The following is a 24,183-nucleotide window of genomic DNA, read 5'->3' as shown; positions in this document are numbered from 1 at the left end:
GGCTCTATATTGGAACCACTAGGAAAATACATTGACGCTGTTATAAAAGAGTTTGTCCCCCAAACCGAGATCGAGACATATCAGGGACACCATGGACATCATTAAGACCATTGAGGATCGTCCCTTTTCATCCTGATACTGAGCTTATGGTGGGTCTTGATATCGAGTCACTCTATACCAATATCTCCCACCAAGATGGCATGCCAGTGATTCAAAATCTACTGGACACAAGACCACAACCCACCCTTATCCCCACATCCTTCATTATGAGCCTCCTTCATGTTGCCTTGAAGAACAATTATTTCCTGTATCAAGAAACCTACTACCTTCAAGTCAAGGGAGTATTCATGGGCGTTTGCTTTGCCCCAAACTTCGCCATTCTCTTCGGTCATCATTTGGAAATGACACATACACACCCTTACTAACCCTTTCCACAGTCAAATACATTTTCGGCGCCACTACATAGATGACATTCTATTACTGTGGTCAGGAAATGCAGCGGTTTTGAAACAATTTGTGGAATGGCTCAACAATTCACAACAGCATTTAAAATTCACAATGGATTACAAAACCAACGACCTCCCATTCCTAGACATTGTCATCCACGCAGAGGAAGGGTTAATTGGTACCACACTGTACCGCAAGCCTACGGAAAGAAGGAAAATGCTACTTACCAGTATGCATCTGTTCTTAGCATGTAGAGCTGCAGAGTTACACACTATGCATAGATGGCCACCTAGTGTTGGGCCCGGATGTTTGCAGTTTGTTGTAGAAAAGTCTTTGGAAGTCACGGGATAGGTGACTCCACCTTTGGATGATACTATGCATGGGCATCGGCTCCATCCCCAGATTGTTTTTCGCCATTAGGGAAGTGATGGAGCTGTGCAAGAGGTAGTGATGTCCATGTGATTTGTATCTAAGATAATACTGGAACAGATAAAGGTAGCCGGGGAGGCGGGTGGGCGTGTGTAACTCTGCAGCTCTACATGCCAAGAACAGATGCATACTGGTAAGTAGCATTTTCTGTTCGAGGCATATGAGCTGCAGATTACACACTATGCATAGATTGTCTAGCGGTGACCACCAGTATCTGTTGCAGTTGTTTGAAACAGTGTTTTTAGTACAGCCTGGCCCACAGTGGCTTGTTGATTAGTTTGTACATCTACACAGTAATGCTTTGTGAATGTGGGCGGTGTAAGCCATGTAGCTGCTTTGCAGATGTCATCTAGGGGAATGTTCCCTAAAAATGCCATTGAAGCCCCTATTTTCCTTGTAGAGTGAGCTTTAGGAGGAACAGATAACTTACGTTTAGCTTTGTGGTAACAAATCTGTATGCATTTGACAATCCATCTAGCTATCCTAGATTTTGAAATGGGATTACCTTTGTGTGGTGGTGAGAAAGACACTGCATATGTCATCTAGGGGAATGTTCCCCAAGAATGCCATTGAAGCCCCCATCTTTCTTGTTGAATGGGCTTTTGGAAGAATTGTTGACGTACGTTTGGCTTTCTGGTAACATTTGTATGCATTTAACAATCCATCTGGCGATCCCTGATTTTGATATGGGGTTTCCTTTATGTGGCGGTGAAAAAGACACAAAAAGTTGTTTTGTTTTACGAAAAGTTTGTGTCCTTTCGATATAGTACAGTAATGCTCTTTTGACATCTAAGGTGTGTAGAGCTCTTTCTGCGACTTTTTGAGGCTGCGAGAAAAATACGGGCAGCTCAACTGATTGATTTAGATGGAATGGTGAAATGACTTTAGGAAGGAATTCAGGATTAGTACGAAGAACCACTTTGTTGTGATGTATTTGCAAAAAAGGTTCTTGAATGGTAAATGCTTGTAGTTCACTAACCCTTCTGAGAGAAGTAATTGCTACTAGGAAAGCTACTTTCCATGTTAGGAATTGCAATTCACATTTATGTAATGGTCCAAAGGGAGGACCCATTAATCTTGTAAGAAAAATGTTTAAGTTCCACACTGGTGCTGGTGGCGTTCTGGGAGGAATTATTCTTTCGAGTCCTTCCATGAAAGCTTTTATAGGTGGTAGAGATAGATGTTGTCTATTTTGTAAGTATGCTATAATGGCAGCAAGGTGTAGTCTGATAGACGTATAGGATAAATTACACTTTTGAAGGTGTAATAGATATCCTATGATGTGTTGAATAGACACGTCTAAGGGATTTATTTGGTTGTTTTGGCAGTATATGACAAAGCGTTTCCACTTAGCAGCATAACATGCTCTAGTAGTGGGACGTCTAGCTTCTTTAATAATGTTCATGCATTCTGGAGGAAGGTTGAGGTAACCAAACTATGACCTCAGAAGCCAGATCGCTACGTTGAGCTGAGCTGGGTCCGGGTGTCTGATCGCTCCATGGTTCTGTGTTAATAGGCGTGGAAATAGGTTTCGTTTTTGGTGTGGTACTACAGACATCTGCAACAGCGTGGTGTACCACGGTTGTCTGGCCCAAGTTGGAGCGACTAGAATGAGCATCAGGAAATGTGGTTGTAGTTTGTGTACCACTAACAAAAGTAGAGGGAGAGGAGGAAAAACAACGCAAATAGTTTTGACTAGTTCATCCATATCGCATTGCCTTTGGACAATGGGTGTGGGTATCTGGCGGCAAAGCTTGGGCTTTTTGCGTTTGTGGGCGGCAAAGAGGTCCATCTGAGGTTGTCCCCACATTTGAAAGAACGGATGAAGAACTTGCGGGTGAAGTTCCCACTCGTGGATCTGCTGTGTTTGTCGACTTAGCAGATCTGCCATAGTGTTTTGTACTCCTGGGACGTGTTGGGCTAAGAGGAAGATTTTTAGCGGTATAGCCCATCTCCATATCTGCTGTGCTAACAGAGAGCTGCAGACAGTGTGTTCCCCCTTGTTTGTTTATATAGTACATCGCTGTCATATTGTCTGTGCGGACTAAGACAGCTTTGCCCGACACTAGCATTTGAAATGCTTTTAGGGTTAGAAACACAGCTAGCAAATCCAAATGATTGATGTGGAGTAACTTCTGTTGCGGTGTCCACCTGCCTTGCATGGTGTGATGCAGTAGGTGAGCTCCCCAGCCGGAGAGCGATGCGTCCGCTGTCATGACCTTTTGAGGAACTGGCTCTAGAAACGGTCGCCCTTTGGAAAGGTTTTTGGTGTTCCACCATTGCAGAGAACGATGAGTCCGACAGTCTACCAACACTAGGTCTGTTAGTTGACATTGAGCCTGGTTCCATTGGCGTGCTAGGCACTCTTGAAGTGGACGCATTTGCAGTCTTGCGTGAGGTACTACAAATAAGCAAGATGCCATCATTCCTATGAGCTGCATGAACACTTGAGCTGGTAGCGAGTGTTGCGGTTTGAATTTTGTTAGGAGAGTTTGTACACTGGTTATCCTGGCTGGAGAGGGATAAGCTAGTGTAAGTTGGGAGTTTATTGTAGCTCCGAGATACTGTGTATGTGCGAGGGTTGCAAATGCGATTTGGTGTGATTTACTGTGAATCCCAAGTTGTGAAGCAGTTGAATAGTAGCGTGAGTGTGTTGTACACACTGGCTGTATGAGCTGGCTTTTATGAGCCAGTCGTCTAGATATGGGAAGACATGAATATGTTGTCTTCTTAAGTGTGCTGCTACTACTGCTAGGCATTTGGTAAACATCCTTGGCGCTGTTGTGACTCCGAATGGGAGCACTTTGAACTGGTAGTGCTGCCTGTCTAGCACAAATCTAGGATATTTTCTGAGCATTGTGTGGATGGGAATATGGAAGAAGGCGTCCTTGAGATCTAGGGTGACCAGGAAGTCGTTTAGTACCAGAAGTGGAAGGACTTGTTGGAGTGTGACCATGTGAAAATGGTCTGACTGTATGTAAATGTTTAGAGGCCTGAGGTCTAGGATGGGTCTTAAAGAGCCGTCCTTCTTTGGTATTAGGAAATATAGTGAGTATACTCGTATTTCTGATGCTCTGGAACGATTTCTATTGCATTTTTCTGCAGGAGGGATATTACCTCCTCTCTGAGTAGTGTTAAATGTTCTTGTGACATTGGACGTTGCTTGGGTGGTATGTTTGGGGGGGTGGATGTTAGGTCTAGACAGTAACCTGACTGAAATATTTGGAGCACCCACCTGTCTGATGTGATGTTTTCCCAAGCTGGCAGGTATTGTTGAAGTCTTCCCCCGACAGGAGTGGAATGGGACGGGGGAAGGGGAAGGGGAAGGGAGTCATTGGGCAGGGGTAGAGGCAGAGCGGGAGTTGTTATTTTTACCTCTGCCTTTGTTATTGTTACCCCTGTAACCACCCCTTTGGTAGCCCTTGCTGTAAGTGGATTGTGTAGGGGCTTTGTACGAGGTAGAAGCTGTGTCCGAAGAGTATCCTCTGGTGGCACCTCGATAGGATGAGCAACGAAATGAACATCTGGGAGCCTGCGACTGCAGGGCTCCCATAGATTTGGCGGTATCTGTATCCTTTTTCATTTTTTCAAGTGATACATCTACGTTAGGTCCGAATAGGTGTTGTTCATCAAAGGGTTGATTAAGAATGCCAGTTTGTACTTCAGGTTTGAACCCTGATATGCGTAGCCAGGCATGTCTACGTAATAGGACGCTGGTGTTAACTGCCCTAGAGGCAGTATCTGCTGCATCCAGTGCACACAGAATAGAGGTGTTTGTGATGTTTTCCCCTCTTGGATAAGTTAATTTGCTCTATCTTTGTACTTATCAGGGAGGTGCCTCATTAAGGATTCTAATTCGTCATAATGTGCCCTGTCGTATCTGGCTAATAATGCCTGTGTATTGGCGATACGCCACATGTTTGCTGCTTGGGACGCTGTTCTTTTCCCTGATGCGTCAAGTAGCTTACACTCTTTATCTGGTGGTGGAGCTTCACCTGATGTTTGTGAGTTTGTTCTCTTGCGTGCCTTTGAAACTACAAGTGAGTCTAGTGGTACAGGACCTTTAATATATATTGGGTCTGAAGGAGCAGCTTTATATTTTTTCTCTATGCGAGGGTTAATGACCCGAGTTCTGACTGGGTCTTTGAAGACTTCAGGAGCATGCTTAATCCCTCCTTTAAGCATTGGTAAAATGGATGAGGACCTTTGTGCACTATCAAAGGTATCCATTAAGAAGTCTTCATCTACAGGGTCTGTATGCATGTCTATCATATGATACTGCGCAGCCTTGTGAATTAATTGATTGAAACCCATAGTGTCTTCTAGTGGGGAAGGCCTTGAGGGGTATATGTAATCCTGAGGGACATTTGGGACATCTGGGGTGTTCTAATCATCCCACGGTCAGGTGATCCTGTAGGAGTAGCTGGATCAGGCATGTTACCCCCCCATGTCATCAGAGCTATCATACCTGTTATCATCGTCTGGTATGATAGAGGATGCTGGGGAATGTTGCGGTATGGGAGGATGTGGTGATGGTACAGGTGAAAGAGCAGGGGAAGGCAGTCTTAAAGGAGAGGTAGCCATGTCCTTCTTTGAATGCGGAGCTGGAGTGTCCAGTGGTCGCTTTTTTGAAGCCAAAATCAGCTGTACAGTGATTGGATCTTTAGCTAGAGTCTTTTGAGCAGGGCCTGGATAAGTTAAGTCCTCCGCAGGAGGACGATCTTTTAGCGTGGAGGAAGGTTTTGGCACCAAAGCGGTTTGTTTTGGCCTTTTGGCAATGTCTTTAACCGGAGAAGCAGGAATCTTTTTCAGCTCCGAAACTTTTTTCGTTTCCGAGGGTTTTTTCGGTTCCGGTATGTTTTTTGGATCCGATGGTTTTTTCGATTTAGGTGGTTTTTTCGAATCCGAAGCGGGTTTGCTTGGCTGCGACCTGGGTTTCGGTGCCGAAGGAGTAGTAGTATGTTTTGGCGCCGATGGTTTGGATGTCGGCGTGGCCGGTGAAGTTGTCTTTTTCGGTGTCGGTAAGTGTGCGCCGGCACCGTGCAAAAGCTGACTCGAGCCCGAGTCGCCTGAAGGCTTCAGTTGCTTCTTAGCCGGGCCCGAAGGTGGAGCAGTAGAAGCAGTGTGTCGGTGTGCACCCGAGCACGAGGGCGTGACCGGGCCCTTCTTTGGGTGTGTCGAGGAAGGGTCAGGGTCGACGGTCTTACTTACGACCCGCTGTGCTGGAGTGATGTCCTAGACTTCGAAGTCTTCTGCCTCAGAATAGCTGTCGACGTAATGTTCTTCTGGAACGTTTACGCCTTCCTCGAAGATGTCGACCAGAATGGAAGCTGAAGATCGAGCCATTGTTTGCCTCGCTCTTCGGTCCCGGATAGTCTTCTTGGAGAGGAAAGAGGCACAAGCGGAACAGTCTCTGGCCTCGTGCCCTGGGGAGAGGCAAAGGTTACACACTTCATGAAGGTCGGTGTAGGGAAACTTCGACCCACATTGAGGACACTTTTTAAATGGCGTCCTTTCCATGAGCTGGAGTTGAGGCCTAGTTAGGCCCGGAGGCCGTCGACCGGAATCAAAGTTTTCGGTGTTGAAGAGTAGCGTCGACTGGAAAAGCGTTCGAAACTTAATTTCTGTAAGTTGGTGAGGATGGCGCGCCGAAGGAAATCGGTTCCAACACGGAGCGCGGGAAACACATCCAAGCCCGGTGGCGGAAAAAAATCTGGGGATGGAGCCGATGCCCATGCGCAGTATCATCCAAAGGAGGAGTCACCTATCCCGTGACTTCCAAAGTCTACAACAAAACAAACTGCAAACATCCGGGCCCAACACTAGGTGACCATCCATGCATAGTGTGTAATCTGCAGCTCATATGCCTCGAACACCCACTTCTCCACTACTCCAGTTACCATCCACGAGGACTGAAAGATGGCCTGCCCTATGGCCAATTTCTAAGAATCAGAAGAAACTGTAAATGGCGGAAAGACTACTTCAGAGAATCAGAAATTCTACAAAACAAACTCATTGATAGAGGATATCCAACACGTCTCATCAAACGTGCACACAAAAGGGCATGGTACTGTCACCGTGAAATTCTACTGACACCTCAACCCAAGAAAACTAACAGTCGTATCCAGTTTGTCACAAAATGTTGTCTCTGCAGCAACCACGCGAAGAAAAACGAAGTCTACTGTACTCATGTATTTTTTCAACGGTTCGCTGTACATTGTCACATTTCTGATTTATCCACAATGATTTATTGTATAGCCTTGCTCCTACATTATGTTTTCATATCCTGCTTCGGACGCCACTCGTCAGCTCCCCGGCTCTCCTGTGTAATCATGACTTTCCTCCCGTCAGATTGCCTTCTATGCCCTTCACACGCTCCCCCCCTTGCTCCTGGTACCGCCCCCTCCGCGTCCGATGCTTTGCACGTCTACGAGCCAGCTCCCGCCCTCCTGCCGACACTACGCCCACGTCATCAGACCCCACCTACCCCGGAAATAACTACACTGAGCTACCACAGCTCGTAATGAATCCAGCATTATCGTGGTCTACTGATCAGACCGATATTCTGATCCAGTATCCTTTGACCTGGAAGACTGCTTCATTCAACCGCCACGGAAAGCGTGCCCAACCCCCGCCATCCGCCATAATTGCCTCGTATATTGCCCTCTGTACCGCCAACCCTTTCCCTCACTTCCTTTCTCCCAGGTTCCCACACAGGGAGAAAGCCAGTGGATCCCTCGCCCCATCCAGTCTTCATCAATTCACAGCCAGGACGGGGCTCCATTCCTGCGATTTATAAAGTAAGTGTCTTCTTGCGCTCTTAACCCCCCGCTGTTCCCCCTCACTCGGCTCACATCTTGTTACAGCCCCCCCTGCCTTTTCTCTCCCGTCTAGATCCCAACACGGGACACTGGTAGCGGGTTAGCGGACCATACCTCAGAGTAAATTGGATCCCTTGCCCAATCCAGCCTTCATAGATTCGTAGGCAGGACGGGGCTCAGTTCATGCGCTTTATTAAGTAAGTGTCTTCTTGCGCTCTTTACACCCCGCTTCCCCCCCCTTCCTCCTACCAGGTTGCCATAAGCATTATATGCCTCCAGTGCTGTTTCTTCAAACTGTTTCCTAATTGTTTTGATGAAAATATGTTTCCAAATATATGATGCTATATGTACTTCTAAATAAACTGAAATCCCACGTCTCTCTTATGTTCAGATCTTTTGTAATGTCTTGCACATACAAATGTTTCTGTTACCAAAGTAAATCCAGTTGAGATATTGTTGTTCTTTACACATCTTTCTTGCATTGGTATGCCCCCACTTTTTTCTGACCGGCTGATGTGCTTTGACTGCGTGTGCCCTGGGCTCCTGCCAACCAGGAACCCAGGGCCTGTGTTCCTTCCCTAAAACTGTACTGAAACTAAAACCCAATTGGCATCTCTGGCCACCTATCAGCCCCTAGTAAATGGTACCCAGGCATGGTGACCAGAGAAGACCCACTAAGGGCTGCAGCACTTATTGTGCCACCCTTGGGGGCCCTGTGCCCTGACACCCACAGACTGCCTTTCCAGGCAGGAGTGTCTAGGTGCAGAACGAAACAGAGTCGACATGGCCCACATCTTTGTGTGCCATGCCCACAACCCCACTGCCCTGGCATAACCAATTCACCCCTCTAGCTGGGTGCCCTATGCCAGCGGTGTGGGCACAGGTGCATGAGCCCTGTGCCCCAACAATACCCAGAGCCATTCCTCGGCACTGTAAGTGCAGTGCTGCCATTAAGAGTATATGGTGCTGGGAGGTCGTCATTACGAACTCCACAGCACCATAATGGATGCACTGAAGACTGAGAAGTTTGGTATCAAACTTCTCAGCACATTAAACCCGCACTGATGCCAGTGCACGATTTAATGTAAAATACACCAGAGGGCATCTTAGAGATGCCCCCTAAAACCTAAACCTGCAACCCACGTCTGGACTGAGAGGCTGCCTAGGCTGCCACACAGCAGACATGTTGCTGGACCCCTGGGTGGAGAGCCCCCCGCTCTCCTGGGCCTGCAACAATGCACATCCTCAGCGAGGTGCTAGGTCTCCTCCCCAAGGATGGGCAGGGGGAAGCTTGAAAGGCCTGCCGCCTCTGAGCTTCTCCAGACCATTTGCTGTACCCAGCAACTGCTCCCCACCAGTCCTGACCCCCACTCTGGCGGGAAGGCCGTCTGGAAAACCTACGTCAGGAAGGGGGGGTGCCAGCCTGTGCCAACCCCACCCCTCAGGTGGGAGATACTAGGTGAAGCACAACCCCGGGCTCCGGCCATCTTGAAGATGGGGAGCCCTGCCCAATCACAGCTAGGCTCCTGCCCCCCTCCCACTGGAGAGGAGCAGGCTAGGGGGTGTACCCACCCCAGGACAGGGACCTATTGGTTCCTGCCCTTGCCCTACCTGTAACGACCCTAAATTCTGTATTTAGGGGCTCCCTGATCCTTCCTTCCTCAGATCCAGGTAAGAAAAGAATAAAGAAGATCAAGAAGAAGACCCGCCGTGCAGCTGCTAACAGGACGACACCAACTGACTTGGAGCCAGCCCTACCGGCCTGTCGATCCTGGAACCTGCCCCAGCCTAATCCCGGCAACTCCTACGGACAGCAATCTTGAGACACACGGAGGACCGGCCTGCCTTGACCCTCTTAAAGACTCGAACTCCCTTAAGCAGAGGCTCTGCTCAACAATCATACCCCTGGTGCCAGCCAGGAAGCTCCCGACTAACCCACTCTGCACCCCGGTGACTGGGACCCGAGGTCCAGTGCTGAAAGACACTCCTCGACAACCCCAACGATGCCTGCAGCCTCAGGACAAAGGACTCCTCCGACCGCGACCAGCAGGGGGTAAGATTTGCCAACCTCAAAAGACACCCCTGCACCCGTCGCCCCACGGCCCCCTGTGCCCAACTCCTAGGTGCCTACGTATCCTCCAAGATCCCAATTTACCCCTCGAAGTGTTGGTCGCTCCAGAAGGTCCTGTCCCCGAGCCTGCAGCCTTTGTTCCCTTTTTAAAATCGTCATTGAATAACATCGAGCTCCCAACGGCTCAAAAGCACCCTGACCCAGCCGCCCAAGTGCCCCTGGCAGTGCAACCTGTACCCTATCCTACTTCCCCATTTGCCCTGAGCAAGTGACCAGGAGCCCAGCTCCCACAGCTGCGTGGCCTGCTAGCCAGTCGCCACCAACCGAAGGCCCCCTGCCTCTCATTGGATAACATTGGGCCTAACTACCTCTGCACCCAGCCGCCCCTGTGCCGCTGCGGGTGTACCAACTGTACCTACTTGACCTTGGGGGACCCCTGAGTCTATGCCCAGAACATTAACTTCACCAGTTGAGTACTCACCTGAAAACCGATAACTCACTTTCCTGCCATGGGATAACATTGACTGGTTTGACTCGAAAAATCTTCTGTGAAGTTTTGAAACTCTAAAATATTTCTATAAAATCAGCCGAGTAATAAATTTTGAAATACTCACCTGGAATCAGGAGAGGAGCCAGTACTGTACCATTCAGCACAGTATTGACCTGCAAAAGTAATTTTAACTGGACCTACCCATAACTGAATTTTGTTCCATAGGAAACCATTGACTGTTTTGCTCTGAGAATTCTTCTGTCTACTTTTGAAAGTTACAAATATTCCTTAAAAATCGCACCAACTACTGAAACGTAATTGCTTACCTGTCTTAGATAGAGTTCCCAGTGCTGGACCTAGGGGCCCAGTACTGGATTACAAAAGTAACGAGAACGTACTTTACCTGTGACTTGAATTTACTGCCATAGGATAACATTGTTTTTCACTGAAAAGTTTCTAAATGTCAACTTTTAAAATACCTTTTTATTCCTTAAAAATCATTGTAATAACCAAAACGCTTTTACTAAACTGTTTTCAGCTTAGACCCAAAGACTGAATCTAGGATCCAGTCATGGGATTACAAAAGTAATCTATAAAGTAATCAACTGCATTTATGTAGAAAAACCCATTGAACTCAATGTTAAATTGTGTTTAGAATTGTGTTGCCTACTGCAACCCCTATACCTAGTGTGTTTACAAAATGTATTGCCTTTCTGCAAAGTATTCATCTGAGATCACTCTGCTGCAAGGTCATCATCCATATCGTTAGGCCACAGAGTGATGTAACCAGGGCATTATCTTAACTGAGAACAGGAACATTCAAACCGCAGTTTCTTACAACCTACTGTTTTATCAAGAGTGAGCCTAACTTAAAAATTAACATAATGTATAGCATTCTCTGAAGGTGTACATTTGCTGGATATTGTAGCAGCTCCATAATCGAACAAGTGTTCAAAAAGTTAAGTACAATATCTAGACTTCTCTTTGGGACAACAAAAGTATCCCAATTTACTCTAGTGTGGGTCACTGTTAAGGTTGGAGGGCTTATCAGCATCATCATGATTAAAGTTTACATTAAAAAAAATAATGTTCGACTTTTGTTGAATGCTCAGTCAACCTAAGGCTGGTAGATGTGGTCGAAAAATCACAGTTCAAAAGATAAGGGTACATATCAAATCATCACTGGAATTAGTATTAATCTAATGTGTTGAAGGTTTACAGGTCCGAGTTTGTGGGCTACAGCAATCTTGCTGGATATCATTTTCACTGGCATCAATTCCCCCTTGAGCACCGATATTGCTCAAGTAATAGTTAAGGTCATTGGAGTATATGAAACGTACCTCAGTTTCAACATAAAATAGAAGCAACAAAGAACACCACTTGCATTATGCAGAGTGCCATCATTTCATAGCAAATGCTTTCAACTATATGTGATAAATCAACCCATTCACAATAAGATCTCAAATATACGTGAGAAAAAAATGAACTGTCAAATAGCAAAACATCCCATATACATATATAGTTACACTTGTTTAAGCAACTGATACACATGGAAAGCGATTGTGGGGTTTTTCATCTACTACAAGCATCTCTAACAAAGATAAAATAATGCGCATATTGAAACAACTACTAAACATTGTTGTGCAACTTAAGCAAAGACTAACAAATTTGACATGCTCATAAGTTAGCAGCAGGTTTCATCAGGAAAGACCTTAACAAAAAGGAAGACCAGCAAAATGTAAAAGGAACCAAAAGTGCACAGTTGTGTATGAAGAGGACAGAACCAATCATTAACTTCACTGCATGTGATATATAAAAAAAACACAAAAATGTTTATGTCTGTCAAGTATTGTTTAGCAGAGGTCAAGTGAAACTGAAAGGGCCAATGGATGTGGTTTGATAAGCAGGATGTCAAACGTTTCCATGGGATTGGTGAGATGTGTGATTGTGGCTATCTTACACAAGTGAAGATATGCATCCAGAAACTTGTAGCTATATTTAGAATCCCATATGCACAACCTAAAGTAAGAAAAGTGTTTTTGGACTTGCCTCTATCTTAAGCGCCCTTTGACCAATCTTCACAACATTTACCCAAACAAGCATTAGAATAACCAATAGGTCTCGCCTTTGGGACCTTACAAGTATTTTGCTATGTAACACGCAGTTTCACTTTCGTTTGTTGGACATATGTGTGCTCGAAAAACGAGATGGAGGATTTGTGCACTGAAAGTTCTAGGTAGCGCATTGCTTACAAGTTAGTACTGTATTTTTCAGGGAATAACGAGACAAAAGACATCCCTCGACTCTCAGGTTGGGATTTGGATTTTACTTCAGTACAACTTCCCTCTGAGCCCAAGTCACACGTTAGAAGAATGCACTACGAAAAACACTTGTGCTTAGTTAAGCAAACAGCGTTGTCACACTCATGCCAGAAATACAACTGCCTAGCAATGCGAGTACTCGGAATGAAGTCCATTGGCCAAGATTATTCTAGAAGATACAACTGTGAAACTGTTAAAAGAAATGACATTGTGTGATGGAATCTTGTGCTCATGTAGAGTGCTCAAATGCTTTCACATACATGTTTGTTAGAGAACGCGTAAGGGATGCTTCTTATCCGAAACTGCCCATACCTGTGCAAACAAATGTTTCCTTCAGTGTGCGACAGACACTCCACTGCATTCTCACAAAATACGGGTCCGCGGCATCCAGGGAAAATACCTTCATTTACTGAAGGGCTTGTGTTACTGAACACAGCGAAAGAGGAAAGATTGGTTTAAGTAATGCAGCGTTTACTTAAGTAAATTGCAGCGTCCGCTGACGACCGCCGGTGTTTACCCGCCGGACTCTCCCTCTTTTTAGACGGCTCGAGGACCGGGAGTAAATATGGGAGATGCTGGCACTTTGGGGGCGGGGCCACCAACCAACCCAAAGAACGAAGCTGCTGCTCTGGGAGTGTGCGAGCAAAAAGGAGACAGAGGGCGGGGTGAGTGGCCAGGGCGTGTGGGCGAGGAGAGGGAGGGAGATGAGGTAGGGTGCAGGAGGTGAGCCCACGAGTGGTGCGCGCATATGCGCTCGGGAGAACAGTCTTCACTTTTCAAGCACTGCACTCACACTTGTGGCGCGCAGCTGCTCGCTCCCGCAAGGTGGATGCAGCCACGAGTGCAGTGCTTGAAAAGTGAAGACCGATGGCTAAAGTCCCTCCTAGAGCAGCGCATGCGCACTGCCTAGGCGAGACCAAACAAGTGTCATAGCGAGTCTTGTTGTGCATGGAAAGTTTTGAGGTGATCCGTCAAGTGGGGGCCAAGAAAAAGGGGAGGGTAAATAAAAGTGCATTCCCTAAGTTAATTCCCATAGGAGATTTAAATACTTCAGCACGAACCGTTGAACCGAAGTACAGGGAATTTGCCAGAAATGTAGATTTGGTTATGCAGATCACGCTTTCACTTATTTGGTTTAAATTCATTCGGTAGTTGTTGAGAAATAAGGAAATCCAAATTTGTATATCTAGGATAATGATGACTTCACGAATAATGTCAAGCTCGTGCAGAAATATCCAGATCTCGGATTTGTTGCCAACACTTCAACCAGGAAGTGTTGGCAGCCATCTTGAGACTCACATTCAGACGAGTCCCATTAAAAAAAAAAAAAAAAGGGGGGTCAGAGCAGGAATTCTCTGAGCATCAAGCCTTGGTCTTGAGGTCCGGTTGGGACACCGCCAAGGCAAAAAAGCATTTTTTTTTTAGTTAACAGCAAGTTTTGCAAAAAAATCACAAATATTTGCGCAATTGACAAAAAACAAGAAAATAACAAAAAGCATAGTCTCCCGGGCTTTTTTATGAAGCCCCTGAGTGGGTCAGGTCTGGGTGCATTTGTCCTTTATTAAATTAAAAGGAGGGGGACACGCCCCCCCACACCCCCGGGGCCACAATATAAAAAATACATAGGAGGGGCGCATGGACCCCCCCCATCCCTCCCAACCCCCCACCCCTGATCCACACAGGCGCTCATACACAGCCATGTACACACCCATACAGTCACACACACGACTCACCTACCTGTATAGCCACTCACACACCCACTCGCACAGGTTACAGTTAGGAAATAGAATTTTAAAAACTGTTGAAATTCACTGACAAAAAACAAAGGTTAGAGGGACGTTATAGTTAGGCTGAGATTTCACTAGTACAAAACCATTGAAAATCAGCAGTTCTAGTCACCTGAGCGGACGAATCGTTTACCTGTCGGTGTAGTTTTGCAGCATGAATATCTTTCTGGATTCATTATGCTGTGCATTATTCCGCGGTTTAGAGGTTGAGTCTGGAATCGTAGTCTTTTCTTTCTTTTTCTTTTGTAGCCCAGGTGGGTGTCGACGTCCCACCTTCTGGTGTACTTCCTTGGACGTCAGCACGCTTCCTGCGGAAGCTCCCACCTTTGGGCGCCATCTTCGGATTCTTTTTTCTTATTTTTGTGTTCTGTTCAAGAATCCTTGGCAATGTTTTCAAGTTCTTCCTTAAAGTAAATGATTTTCCACTTTGTTTTTTAAAGTGACTTTTTGTATTTTATTCCTTGTATTACCACCTTCTTCTCCTGCCTCATCTTTCTGGCTGAGGTGGGTGGGTTCGCTAGTGAATCCAGAAAGATCTTCAAGCTGCAAAACTACACAGACAGGTAAGAAACTATTTGTTTTGCAGCGTGAATCTTTCTGGATTCACTATGCTGTGCATAGACTTTGTAGCGGTTTGTTAAGTTTGTGGCAGCTGGGTGGAAGATAAGCGTTGATTGTTGAATATATGTTGAAGCACTTTCTGTCCTACTTGTGCTTCCTTGTTCATTTGTATATCCACGCAGTAATGCTTAGTGAACGTGTGCACTGAAGCCCATGTTGCCGTCAGGCATATGTCCTGAATGGGTGTGTTAGCCAGGATGGCTATTGTTGCCCCCCTTTTCCTGGTAAAGTGGGCTTGTGCCCCCTCTGTAAGTTCTTGCCCTGCCTGTATGTGGCAGAATTGTATCGTTTGTGCGATCCATGGTGCGATGGTGTCTTTTGTTACTGGTCTACCCAGATCTTTTGACTGGGTGTGAGTGTTTGATTGGCTCAGATGCTCAGTCCATCACCGCCCCCTTTTGTACCGCTTTGGCCGCCATAAGTGTGGGAGGGTATGCTCAGACGTGAGTCCCTTGCTCACTTTGCCACTGGATTCAAGCAAGCCGGGCTGAAGACGGCTGGAATGCCAGAAACCGGTCCTCTGAAGCATGTTTCCGGTCCAGGGAAGACATGGCTTGGCAGTTCGGGCTGGACTGTTCCCATGAGGCGCAGGATCAGACTGATTTGCATATAGCCATGTCTGAACTGGGGTGGCAGAGTGGGCTAAAGAACGGTGATGGATCAAACCCAGATCTTTTGACTGGGTGTGAGTGTTTGATTGGCTCAGATGCTCCGTCCATCACCGCCCCCTTTTCTACCCAGGAAACTGGTTGCGAAGGACACAAAGAACTGCTTTGTTTTCCTGTGCTCTTTCGTTCTTTCCATGTAATGCGTTACTGCCCTTCTAGCGTCCAGTGTGTGCAGCGCCCTCTCTGCGCTTGTGGATGGTTTCTAAAAGAAGCTCAGTATTTGTATCGTTTGGTTCATGTGGAACCTTGACACCACCTTTGGCATAAAGTGTGGGTCCATTCTCACAACCACCCTGTCATTGTGTATTTGGATGTAGGGTTCTTGTAGCGTCAGTGCTTGCAGCTCACTTACCCTGCGCAGCGAGGTGATTGCCACCAGAAAGGCGGTCTTCATTGTGAGCATTTGTAGTGAGGCCTTATAAATGGGTTCAAAGGGCGCTTTCATAAGCTCGGTTAGGACTAAATTAAGGTTCCATGCCGGTGGCGGCATCCTCTTAGGAGGTGCGATCCTTTTTGCCCCTTCAAGGAATCTCTTAACTACTTGTGATGTAAAGAAACTTGCGGTTTCATTTTCCTTCTTGAGCTTGGTGAGCTTTTCATCCACTGGTGCCCCGAACAGTGTTTCTCCAATGATGTCAGGTGAAATGTCATCAGTGATGTCACTGACTATGTCATGAGTGATGTAATATGTAAGGTCATAAGCAGTGATTTGTGGGGGCATAAATTATAGTTAGCTGAGTTAATTATAACTGCTGAATTTCAATGGTTTTATACAGGTGAAATCTGAGCCTAACTATAACGTCCCTGTAACCTTTGTTTTTTTCAGACACACAAACACAATATTCACTGAAACAAGTTAAAGGGACGTTATAGTTAGATGCCAATGTCAGTACAACATAAGGTTTTAAATAAAAATAAAAAATTCAACAGTTATAGTTAGCTGAATTAATTATAGCATGCTCCCACCATGCACAGTGCTGTAATAAATAAAGTAATTTCAGATGTTATCAATGCTGTCATTGAACAGGTCATGAATGATGTTACATATGAGTGTATAAGCAGTGCATGGCGAGGGCAGGAGCTATAGTTACTTACGGGTATGTTTTAACTGGTGAATGTCAACGTTATATTAGTTTAAAATCTCATGTTGTACCGACATTGTTATCTAACTATAAAGTCAATTTAACATTTGTTTTTTACTCAAAATTTTAGCGTTTGTTTTTAACATGAGTCACTGTCAATATATAAAAGGTAGGCCTATTGGTTTTGTCAAGGGGTTACAACTTCAATGTACAAGACAATCCCATTGGCTTTGTCAAGTAGTCAGGACATCATTGCAACATCTGTCAAACAGTTAAATAAAGCATTTTGTAATCCAAACATTAACCATATGTTGGAGTTGTATTTTTACATTCTTCATACCAAATATTGTAGGTATAAGACAAACCACAAGAGGTTTGTGCATTCCCTAGCAGGAGAGCAAAAGCTTGAGCTATGGAAAGGCTTAAAAATATCACCAACTCTTCCTGGGATCAAATTTAATAGACCCGAAGAAATATAGGATTACGTTTTTCAAGTATTTGTGCAGAAGTCCTGCACTCCATGTAGCCCTCCAAAATGCATGAAAAATCATGGTGCTGTTGCCCCTGCCCACACTGGGGCCCCACCATGATGTTAAATGCAAGTAAATTACTCATTAAGGGCATTATGCTGGTGCTCATTTTGAGGAGCAGTCAATAAATGAGCGGCTCCTTTATTTAATTATTTGTATTTTGTGTGTGTGTCTCCTGATCTTTGGCTTTGCTCCAACGTCCCCCTGCCCCCTCTCCATCGCTTCTACCACCCCTTCCTCAACTACCATCCGGGAGCAATACTGGATTCCCTACCTGTGAGCACATGCAGGGAGAAAAATTGTACTCGCATCCGGGAGGTCTTTCTGTCCTCCCGGGATACCAACAGAGAGTTGGCCCCAGGGAAAGGGTTGACCAGGGCCATGGCTCACAGAGAAGGACCCCAGGCACTAACCCCCCCCATAAAAAAACACTACACAGCAGGGTTCTGAGGTCGTAAAATGGCACTGGGGGGGGGGGGGGGGGGGGGGGGTTCAAACCATCTCCAAATAAAAATAAATACGGCCCTGGGGGATATCGTCCCCAGCGCCATATATTGGGTCTGGGAGGGCGCCCCATGTACCCCTCCAGGCAAAAATGTGTCAATCGCCCCAGCCCACTAGCAGGGATTAAAACTGTAAAGGGCAGGAGATCGCTCTTTTGCTTTTAGATATATTTTTAGTTGTATTGCTGAATGGCTAAAAAATACATTTAGTTGTTGGCTGTGGAAGTGTTTATTTGGACCCCCTACCCAAGCTAGGTGGCGCTCACGGTATCCCTACAGTGACCCCATATGTTTTTTGTAACCTTTTTTCAGGACATGGGACTAAGTCCTCGAGCACTAAAATAGCTGCAACATCTTGGTTGATGCTATGGCATTCATGACATGCTTGGCGTTGCCAGACGGCTTTGGCACCCTAAAGTCTGGCACGAATCAATACAATACAATACAAAAAATCTTTATTTCGGTCATGAGAAGACCATAAAAGATATACAAGTGATTGCATCATAAACTCTAGATTTATACAAAAACACTCAAGATTAAAACTAATTGCTAAAACATTTGTGATACAAGAGGAGTAGGAGGCGAGTAATAAAAGTATTTCATACAGCCTTAGTGTTCCTAATAATCAATGCTCGGGTTCGCCACATTGCAGTCAAGAATTTAGCCATTACAAACACAGTAGGGGGTGCTAGATCTGTTTTAAGGACTCTATAAGCGGGGGAAAAAGTTCTAAAGCCCAAATTCCTTAGGTAGGGGACCAACCAGTACCTCCTAGACCGATTGTAGGCTCTGCAAAACAGGGTCACATGCAGGTCACTTTCCAGTTTGTAATTGCACGCAGGGCATGCGCCTGATTGCAAATTCCCTTCCCAAGATTTTGTAAGGGCTCTAAGTGGGAGACAACCATACCTCCATTGCATATAGATTTTCCGGACATGCACAGGTGACATACTGTCCAGTACATATTCAGGGCTATAAGAGTCTTTTATTTTGATGAATGAGTCAGATAGTGATCCTTCCCGGAGTGAAGTTAGAGTTTTCTGGAGCATGGCGCTGTAAAATAGATTTGAAAGATCTTTTCTGGAAACCCTTACAGACGCTGCTTCCGGGTTGGACCAGAGTTCCGAGACTCCGAGATGGAAACACATGTCCCTGATGTACTTTAACCACGGAATTTTGGTGGCATGGGTTGATCTGAGGAGTTCCTGTAATTCATTTCTATAATGTGCCAGGTCCTCACTGCTCCACAAGCGCCTCCAATAAGCCAGAGGTTTTAAGCTTAATTCCTCCGAAATAGGTCGTAGAGCCAGATCCATTCTTAGGGGGAGTAATGGGGTGCTCGATGGGAGTGCAGCCAGTTGTCTGATAAAGTTGTTTTCTGCAACCTGAACCGTATGTAGAGGAATATGACCCCATAAATCCCCTCCATAAATAATCCCCCCCCTAGCTTGTTTTGTAGATGTGAATGGCAGGTGTCAGTGGACGTAGAGGTGATTTTTTTGCAATTCTTATAATAGCACCAGCCCGCTGGACCAATTTAGTTGTTGCTTTAATTTTATGTGGCAACCAGGTCATATCTCCAAATAAAAATAAATACGGCCCTGGGGGATATCGTCCCCAGCGCCATATATTGGGTCTGGGAGGGCGCCCCATGTACCCCTCCAGGCAAAAATGTGTCAATCGCCCCAGCCCACTAGCAGGGATTAAAACTGTAAAGGGCAGGAGATCGCTCTTTTGCTTTTAGATATATTTTTAGTTGTATTGCTGAATGGCTAAAAAATACATTTAGTTGTTGGCTGTGGAAGTGTTTATTTGGACCCCCTACCCAAGCTAGGTGGCGCTCACGGTATCCCTACAGTGACCCCATATGTTTTTTGTAACCTTTTTTCAGGACATGGGACTAAGTCCTCGAGCACTAAAATAGCTGCAACATCTTGGTTGATGCTGTGGCATTCATGACATGCTTGGCGTTGCCAGACGGCTTTGGCACCCTAAAGTCTGGCACGAATCAGGCGCCTCTTCACTCTGCTCCCTGGCCGCGCTCCAAGCTGGCGGCAAGCATCCACGGACAGGTTGCGAGGAATGAACAACATCTGTCAGGGGCAGTCAGGTGCCTCTGGGTGCTGCAGGGGTAAGGGGCGAGGGCTGATGCCTACCAGTGAACAAGAGCAAATCATCGAGCGCCTCCAGCCAGCAAGCCTCACCATCCCACTTCGTGCATCCGCTGTCTGCGTGTTTCCTGCTCCTGCTCCCCCTCCTCACACCCTGTGATCCTCTGTGACCGCATCCTCAGTCTGTGAATCCTCTCACCCTCCTTCTGTGCATTCTCTAACCCTGTATCCTCTACCAACTCATTCTCCCCCACTGTATCCTCTCCCTGAACGCTCCTTCTGTGCATCCTCTCTCCCTGTACCCTCCTTGAGTGCATTCTCGAACCCTGAATCCTACATCTGTGCATTCTCTACCAATGTATTCTCACTCACTGTATTCTCTATCCCTGCACCACCCTTCTGTGCATCCTCTGCCTGCACTCTCCTTCTGTGCATCCTCATCCAATGCATTTTTCATCTGTGTATCCTTTATCCCTGCATCCTCCATTTGTGCATTCTCTAACCCTGCATTCTCCCTCCCTGTATCCTCTCTCCGTGCACCCGCCCTCTGTGCATCCTCTACCAATGCATTCTTTGTCCATGTATCCTCTCTTCCTGCACCCTCCATCTGTGTATCCTGTCTTCCTGCACCCTCATTCTGTGCACTCTCTAACCCTGCATCCCTCATCTGTGCACCCTCCTTTAATGCATTCTCTTTTACTGTATCCTCTCTCCCTGCATTCTCCATCTGTGCATCCTCTACCAATGCATTCTTCCTCCTTGTATCGTCTCACCCTGCACCGGCCTTCTGTGCCTTCCCTAACCTGGCATACTCCTATACATTCTCTAATACTGCACCCCCTCTCCATGTATCCTCTCTCCCTGCCCCCTCCTTCTGTGCATTCTCTAACCCTGCATACCCGTGTATCTTCTCTCCGTGCATACTCCCTCTGGGAACCTTCTGGCACTGCATTACCCTTCTTTGCACTGTCTGCCACTGCTTCCTCCCTCTCTCCATCCTCTGCTCCTGCATGTTTGCCCCCCGGAGTCTCCCTCTATAAATTGCCTGACTGCTTCCTCTGTCCAGTTCCCCTTGTTTCCACTTGTTGCAACTCTCTGCCTGTCTCACCCTCGGTCTCCCTTTTCCTGCTTGTTTTCTGTATTTCTTTCCATTGCTCTCTTTCTCTCTCACTCTCTCAAACTACTTTCATATTTCACTATACTAAATCTCCACTAATCCTTTTTGGGTTCTGGAGTAGCGTGCACCTCACCGAAAAAAAGGGCTTTAACACTCCATCAGGGGTAACAAGCGTTCTATAAATGCAAACCTTTTTCCCTCTTCTATCCCTCCGCTACCCTTCTGAATCCAAATAACTGACTAACCCATCCACCAATCAAATTACTTTCATATTTCACTATACTAGCACTAATCCTTTATGGGTTCCAGAGTAGTGTGCTAATCGCCGAAAAAGTGATTCGACAGCTCGTCAGGGGTAGTAAGCCCTATATAAATGCAATTACAATACAATATATTATATTTAGATCCGTCAGATCTGCAGATCCCTTGCGCGAGAAAAATGTATTAATTCTGAATCTTAATGTCTCCAAAACTATTTCACTTATTTGCAGCAAATCACACAAAAGCATTCTTTCTGGATCAAGATGTTCCTTTCTACCACATGGTATAATTCCATTCACCATTTTAGGGTATCGCTGTTCAATTGGGGAACACACATTTTGGAATCCCCTCCTCCTTGTTTTTTCTCTCAGCCTCCACTTGACGGATTACCCCAAAATTTGCCAGGAAGAAGCTGAAGTGGATGAGACTTGTTTTGGAAAGTTTCGGGAAGATTTGTCAAACAGTGCCAAAGTTATTAGCAAACCAAACAAATTAATTTCCTTGGGAAACGTAGTCCTAACTATAATGTGGCAAATGGGTGAGAGCAAATATGATTCACTTATTGAGGATTTCAGAGGTATGATGTATGGAGACCTGGCATTTTTGCACAGTTTGCAAAAATCATTCCACAATTGAAAAAGTAACACCAAAGGTAATCTTAGTCACAAGTTCTCATGTGGAATGAGAAGTTACCTGAAACACAGTCTGTTGAATCTAGAGTGCTAAAAATATTATGAAGGTTGGTATCAGATAAAATACAAAATTAACAAACATAAGGGTCCTAAGGTGTCATTGTCTAGCTAGTCAACAGTCCGTTCTTCCACATAGCACAAAACATTACATTTACAATTCGTCAAAATTGCCTCCAGAAAAAGAAATTATTTTTGAAGGCTTCAGTAGAGTTGATTAGTTAAGACCGCACTAAAGACCATGGCTAAAAAAGGGGAGCCTTACCAAAAAACACAATTGATATACATCCATAATCTAATGCCATCACAGGATGTAGAGTATATCACCGTTACTACAAAATCAAGCAGGAAAAAACTATTTTTATTCCCCCAACATCTGAGACTCAATAGCAGCAAAACAGAAATAACTTATTTTAAATATTAACAATTAAAATATCAGTTCATACACATATTTAACCAACCCAGATTAATGAAAAATACAAACTTGTCCAGTTGTCTCTAACCTGCACACAATTTTATTCCTCCAAAGCCTCAGATTATGAATTGAAGGTTTTACAATCTTTGAGTCACAAAATGAAATATAGCCTTTTAGGCAACACTTCCTCTCAATCCATACTTCTAACTGCACAATCCTCAAATGCCTCAACATTTACTTGGAAAGAAACCAAGAACACAGTTTAAATTGGTTTTATGCCAGCTCTTGCAATATACCTAGCTATATTTTCATAAAGACATTGAGCTGTTCTTGAAAAAGAATCCTAGACAGAAGCGAGAACCGCTTACAGTTATATAACCTGTCAAAAAAACATTTCCAGGGAAAGGCCCACAAGAATTAATCGTAAAGAATATTTGGTACAACTTTAAGTGGTACAGATAATTCCACACTCCTATGAAAAGAAGAAAAATCTGTCAAATTGTAATCAACAAAAACGCACCGAGATGCTCTCTGATGACAAGCGAACAGCAGCCTTTGAGAAACATCCACATTACTACTTCATCACCGCGGTGGATTTTAACAACCTAAACATGACAAATCTAACAAAAAAGTTGTAATTGTTAGTGATTAGCTTCTGAAACGCCAAAATAAAAATTAACAAGTTATAAATAATAAAATAATTTGATTACCTTTTTCCACTTTATCTTCTGATGTATTTGCCAAAAGAGGCGCAGTGAGAACATGCATGGAGTGATTGTAGAAGAAATTCAGAAATTCACTTTTTTCAGTTTTCTGGAAAGACACCGAAGAAATATATAATATTTTTAAGCATTGAAAATTACATAAAAGCTTACAACTGAACAAAACCACTGAACTAAATTGTTTCCAAAGTACATACACATTTGCAGTAAATTATAACAAGTATGTTATTATTATTATTATTATTAAGGGAGGCTTATAGAGCGCTTGGTTACGCTAGGAAGCGTGTCCCCGCGCTACAACTGAAAAACTCAGAGCAGTAGTAAGGAGTGAGCCCGATTTATCTTGAAAATAGGTGAGTTTAAGTTCTTAAGTTTTTAAGTGTATATTACTTATTTCAAAATATTTTACTTATTCTGAGAAACACTGCAAAAAAGTTTAACAGCAAGACTTATTGAAAGTACATTTAGTCTTTCTCAAATGTATTAAAACATTAAATATTCTTTACCCATTTGCATTTTCTTACATTAGCTGTGGCTAACATGTTCTCAGGATCTATCAGAGTACGTAAAAGTCCCATTAACTGTACAGCTCCTCCAAGCTCTGGATCAGCATCACATATCATTTGTTCAATCACGACATTGATGAGCAGAATATCCTACAAAACAGCAAAGCTTGATCAGGTTACTAAAGTTGAAATACAGTGTTTTATCTTGTGTAATTACCTGCACCACATAAGGTATATATGCAACCAGAATAAATTACAATATGGTGCACTGACTTCGTACCACAAGGCATTTTAAAGTTACTTACTTTGGAAGGATAGATCATTTCTTCAGCAGATTAGGAGAAAAATCCGTAGCAGTCAGGCTCAGATAATGTGCATCTGAGGCTCAAACATGAACTGTAGCACCAAGGAACTGTCCCTGCCATGGGAAGAAAACAAGTTACTTACCTGTAACTTTGGTTCCCCAGTATTGGTAACTTTCATAGATTCCCATGCTTTGTATCATTCCCAGTCGTCAGCCTGGGAGCCTCGGTAAACAATAAATACCATAGCAGTATGTACAAAAGAGAAAGTAAGGCCTACCTCTTTGTGT

At 44.9% G+C, this 24,183-nt stretch overlaps 1 protein-coding gene across 6 annotated transcripts in view; it reads right to left on the bottom strand.

Annotated features, from left to right (window-relative positions):
• PPP4R3B (protein phosphatase 4 regulatory subunit 3B) overlaps positions 1–24,183 on the bottom strand; it is a 333,143-nt gene that overhangs the window by 121,112 nt on the left and 187,848 nt on the right. For 3 of the 6 annotated variants that reach the window (XM_078649315.1, XM_078649313.1, XM_078649317.1), the window contains 2 exons: positions 23,610–23,741; positions 23,074–23,176 (listed from right to left, as the gene is read on the bottom strand). In XM_078649315.1, coding sequence (XP_078505441.1) covers positions 23,074–23,176; positions 23,610–23,741 — 235 coding nt within the window. Of the gene's footprint in view, positions 1–23,073; positions 23,177–23,591; positions 23,742–24,183 lie in introns of all 6 variants that reach the window. The other 3 variants (XM_078649314.1, XM_078649312.1, XM_078649316.1) reach the window with 1 other exon arrangement.

The sequence above is a fragment of the Lissotriton helveticus genome, chromosome 6 (assembly GCF_964261635.1).
Source record: "Lissotriton helveticus chromosome 6, aLisHel1.1, whole genome shotgun sequence".
Taxonomy (NCBI): domain Eukaryota; kingdom Metazoa; phylum Chordata; class Amphibia; order Caudata; family Salamandridae; genus Lissotriton; species Lissotriton helveticus.
Note: the sequence above shows the minus strand (reverse complement) of the source record. Positions and strands in the feature narration are given on the sequence as shown.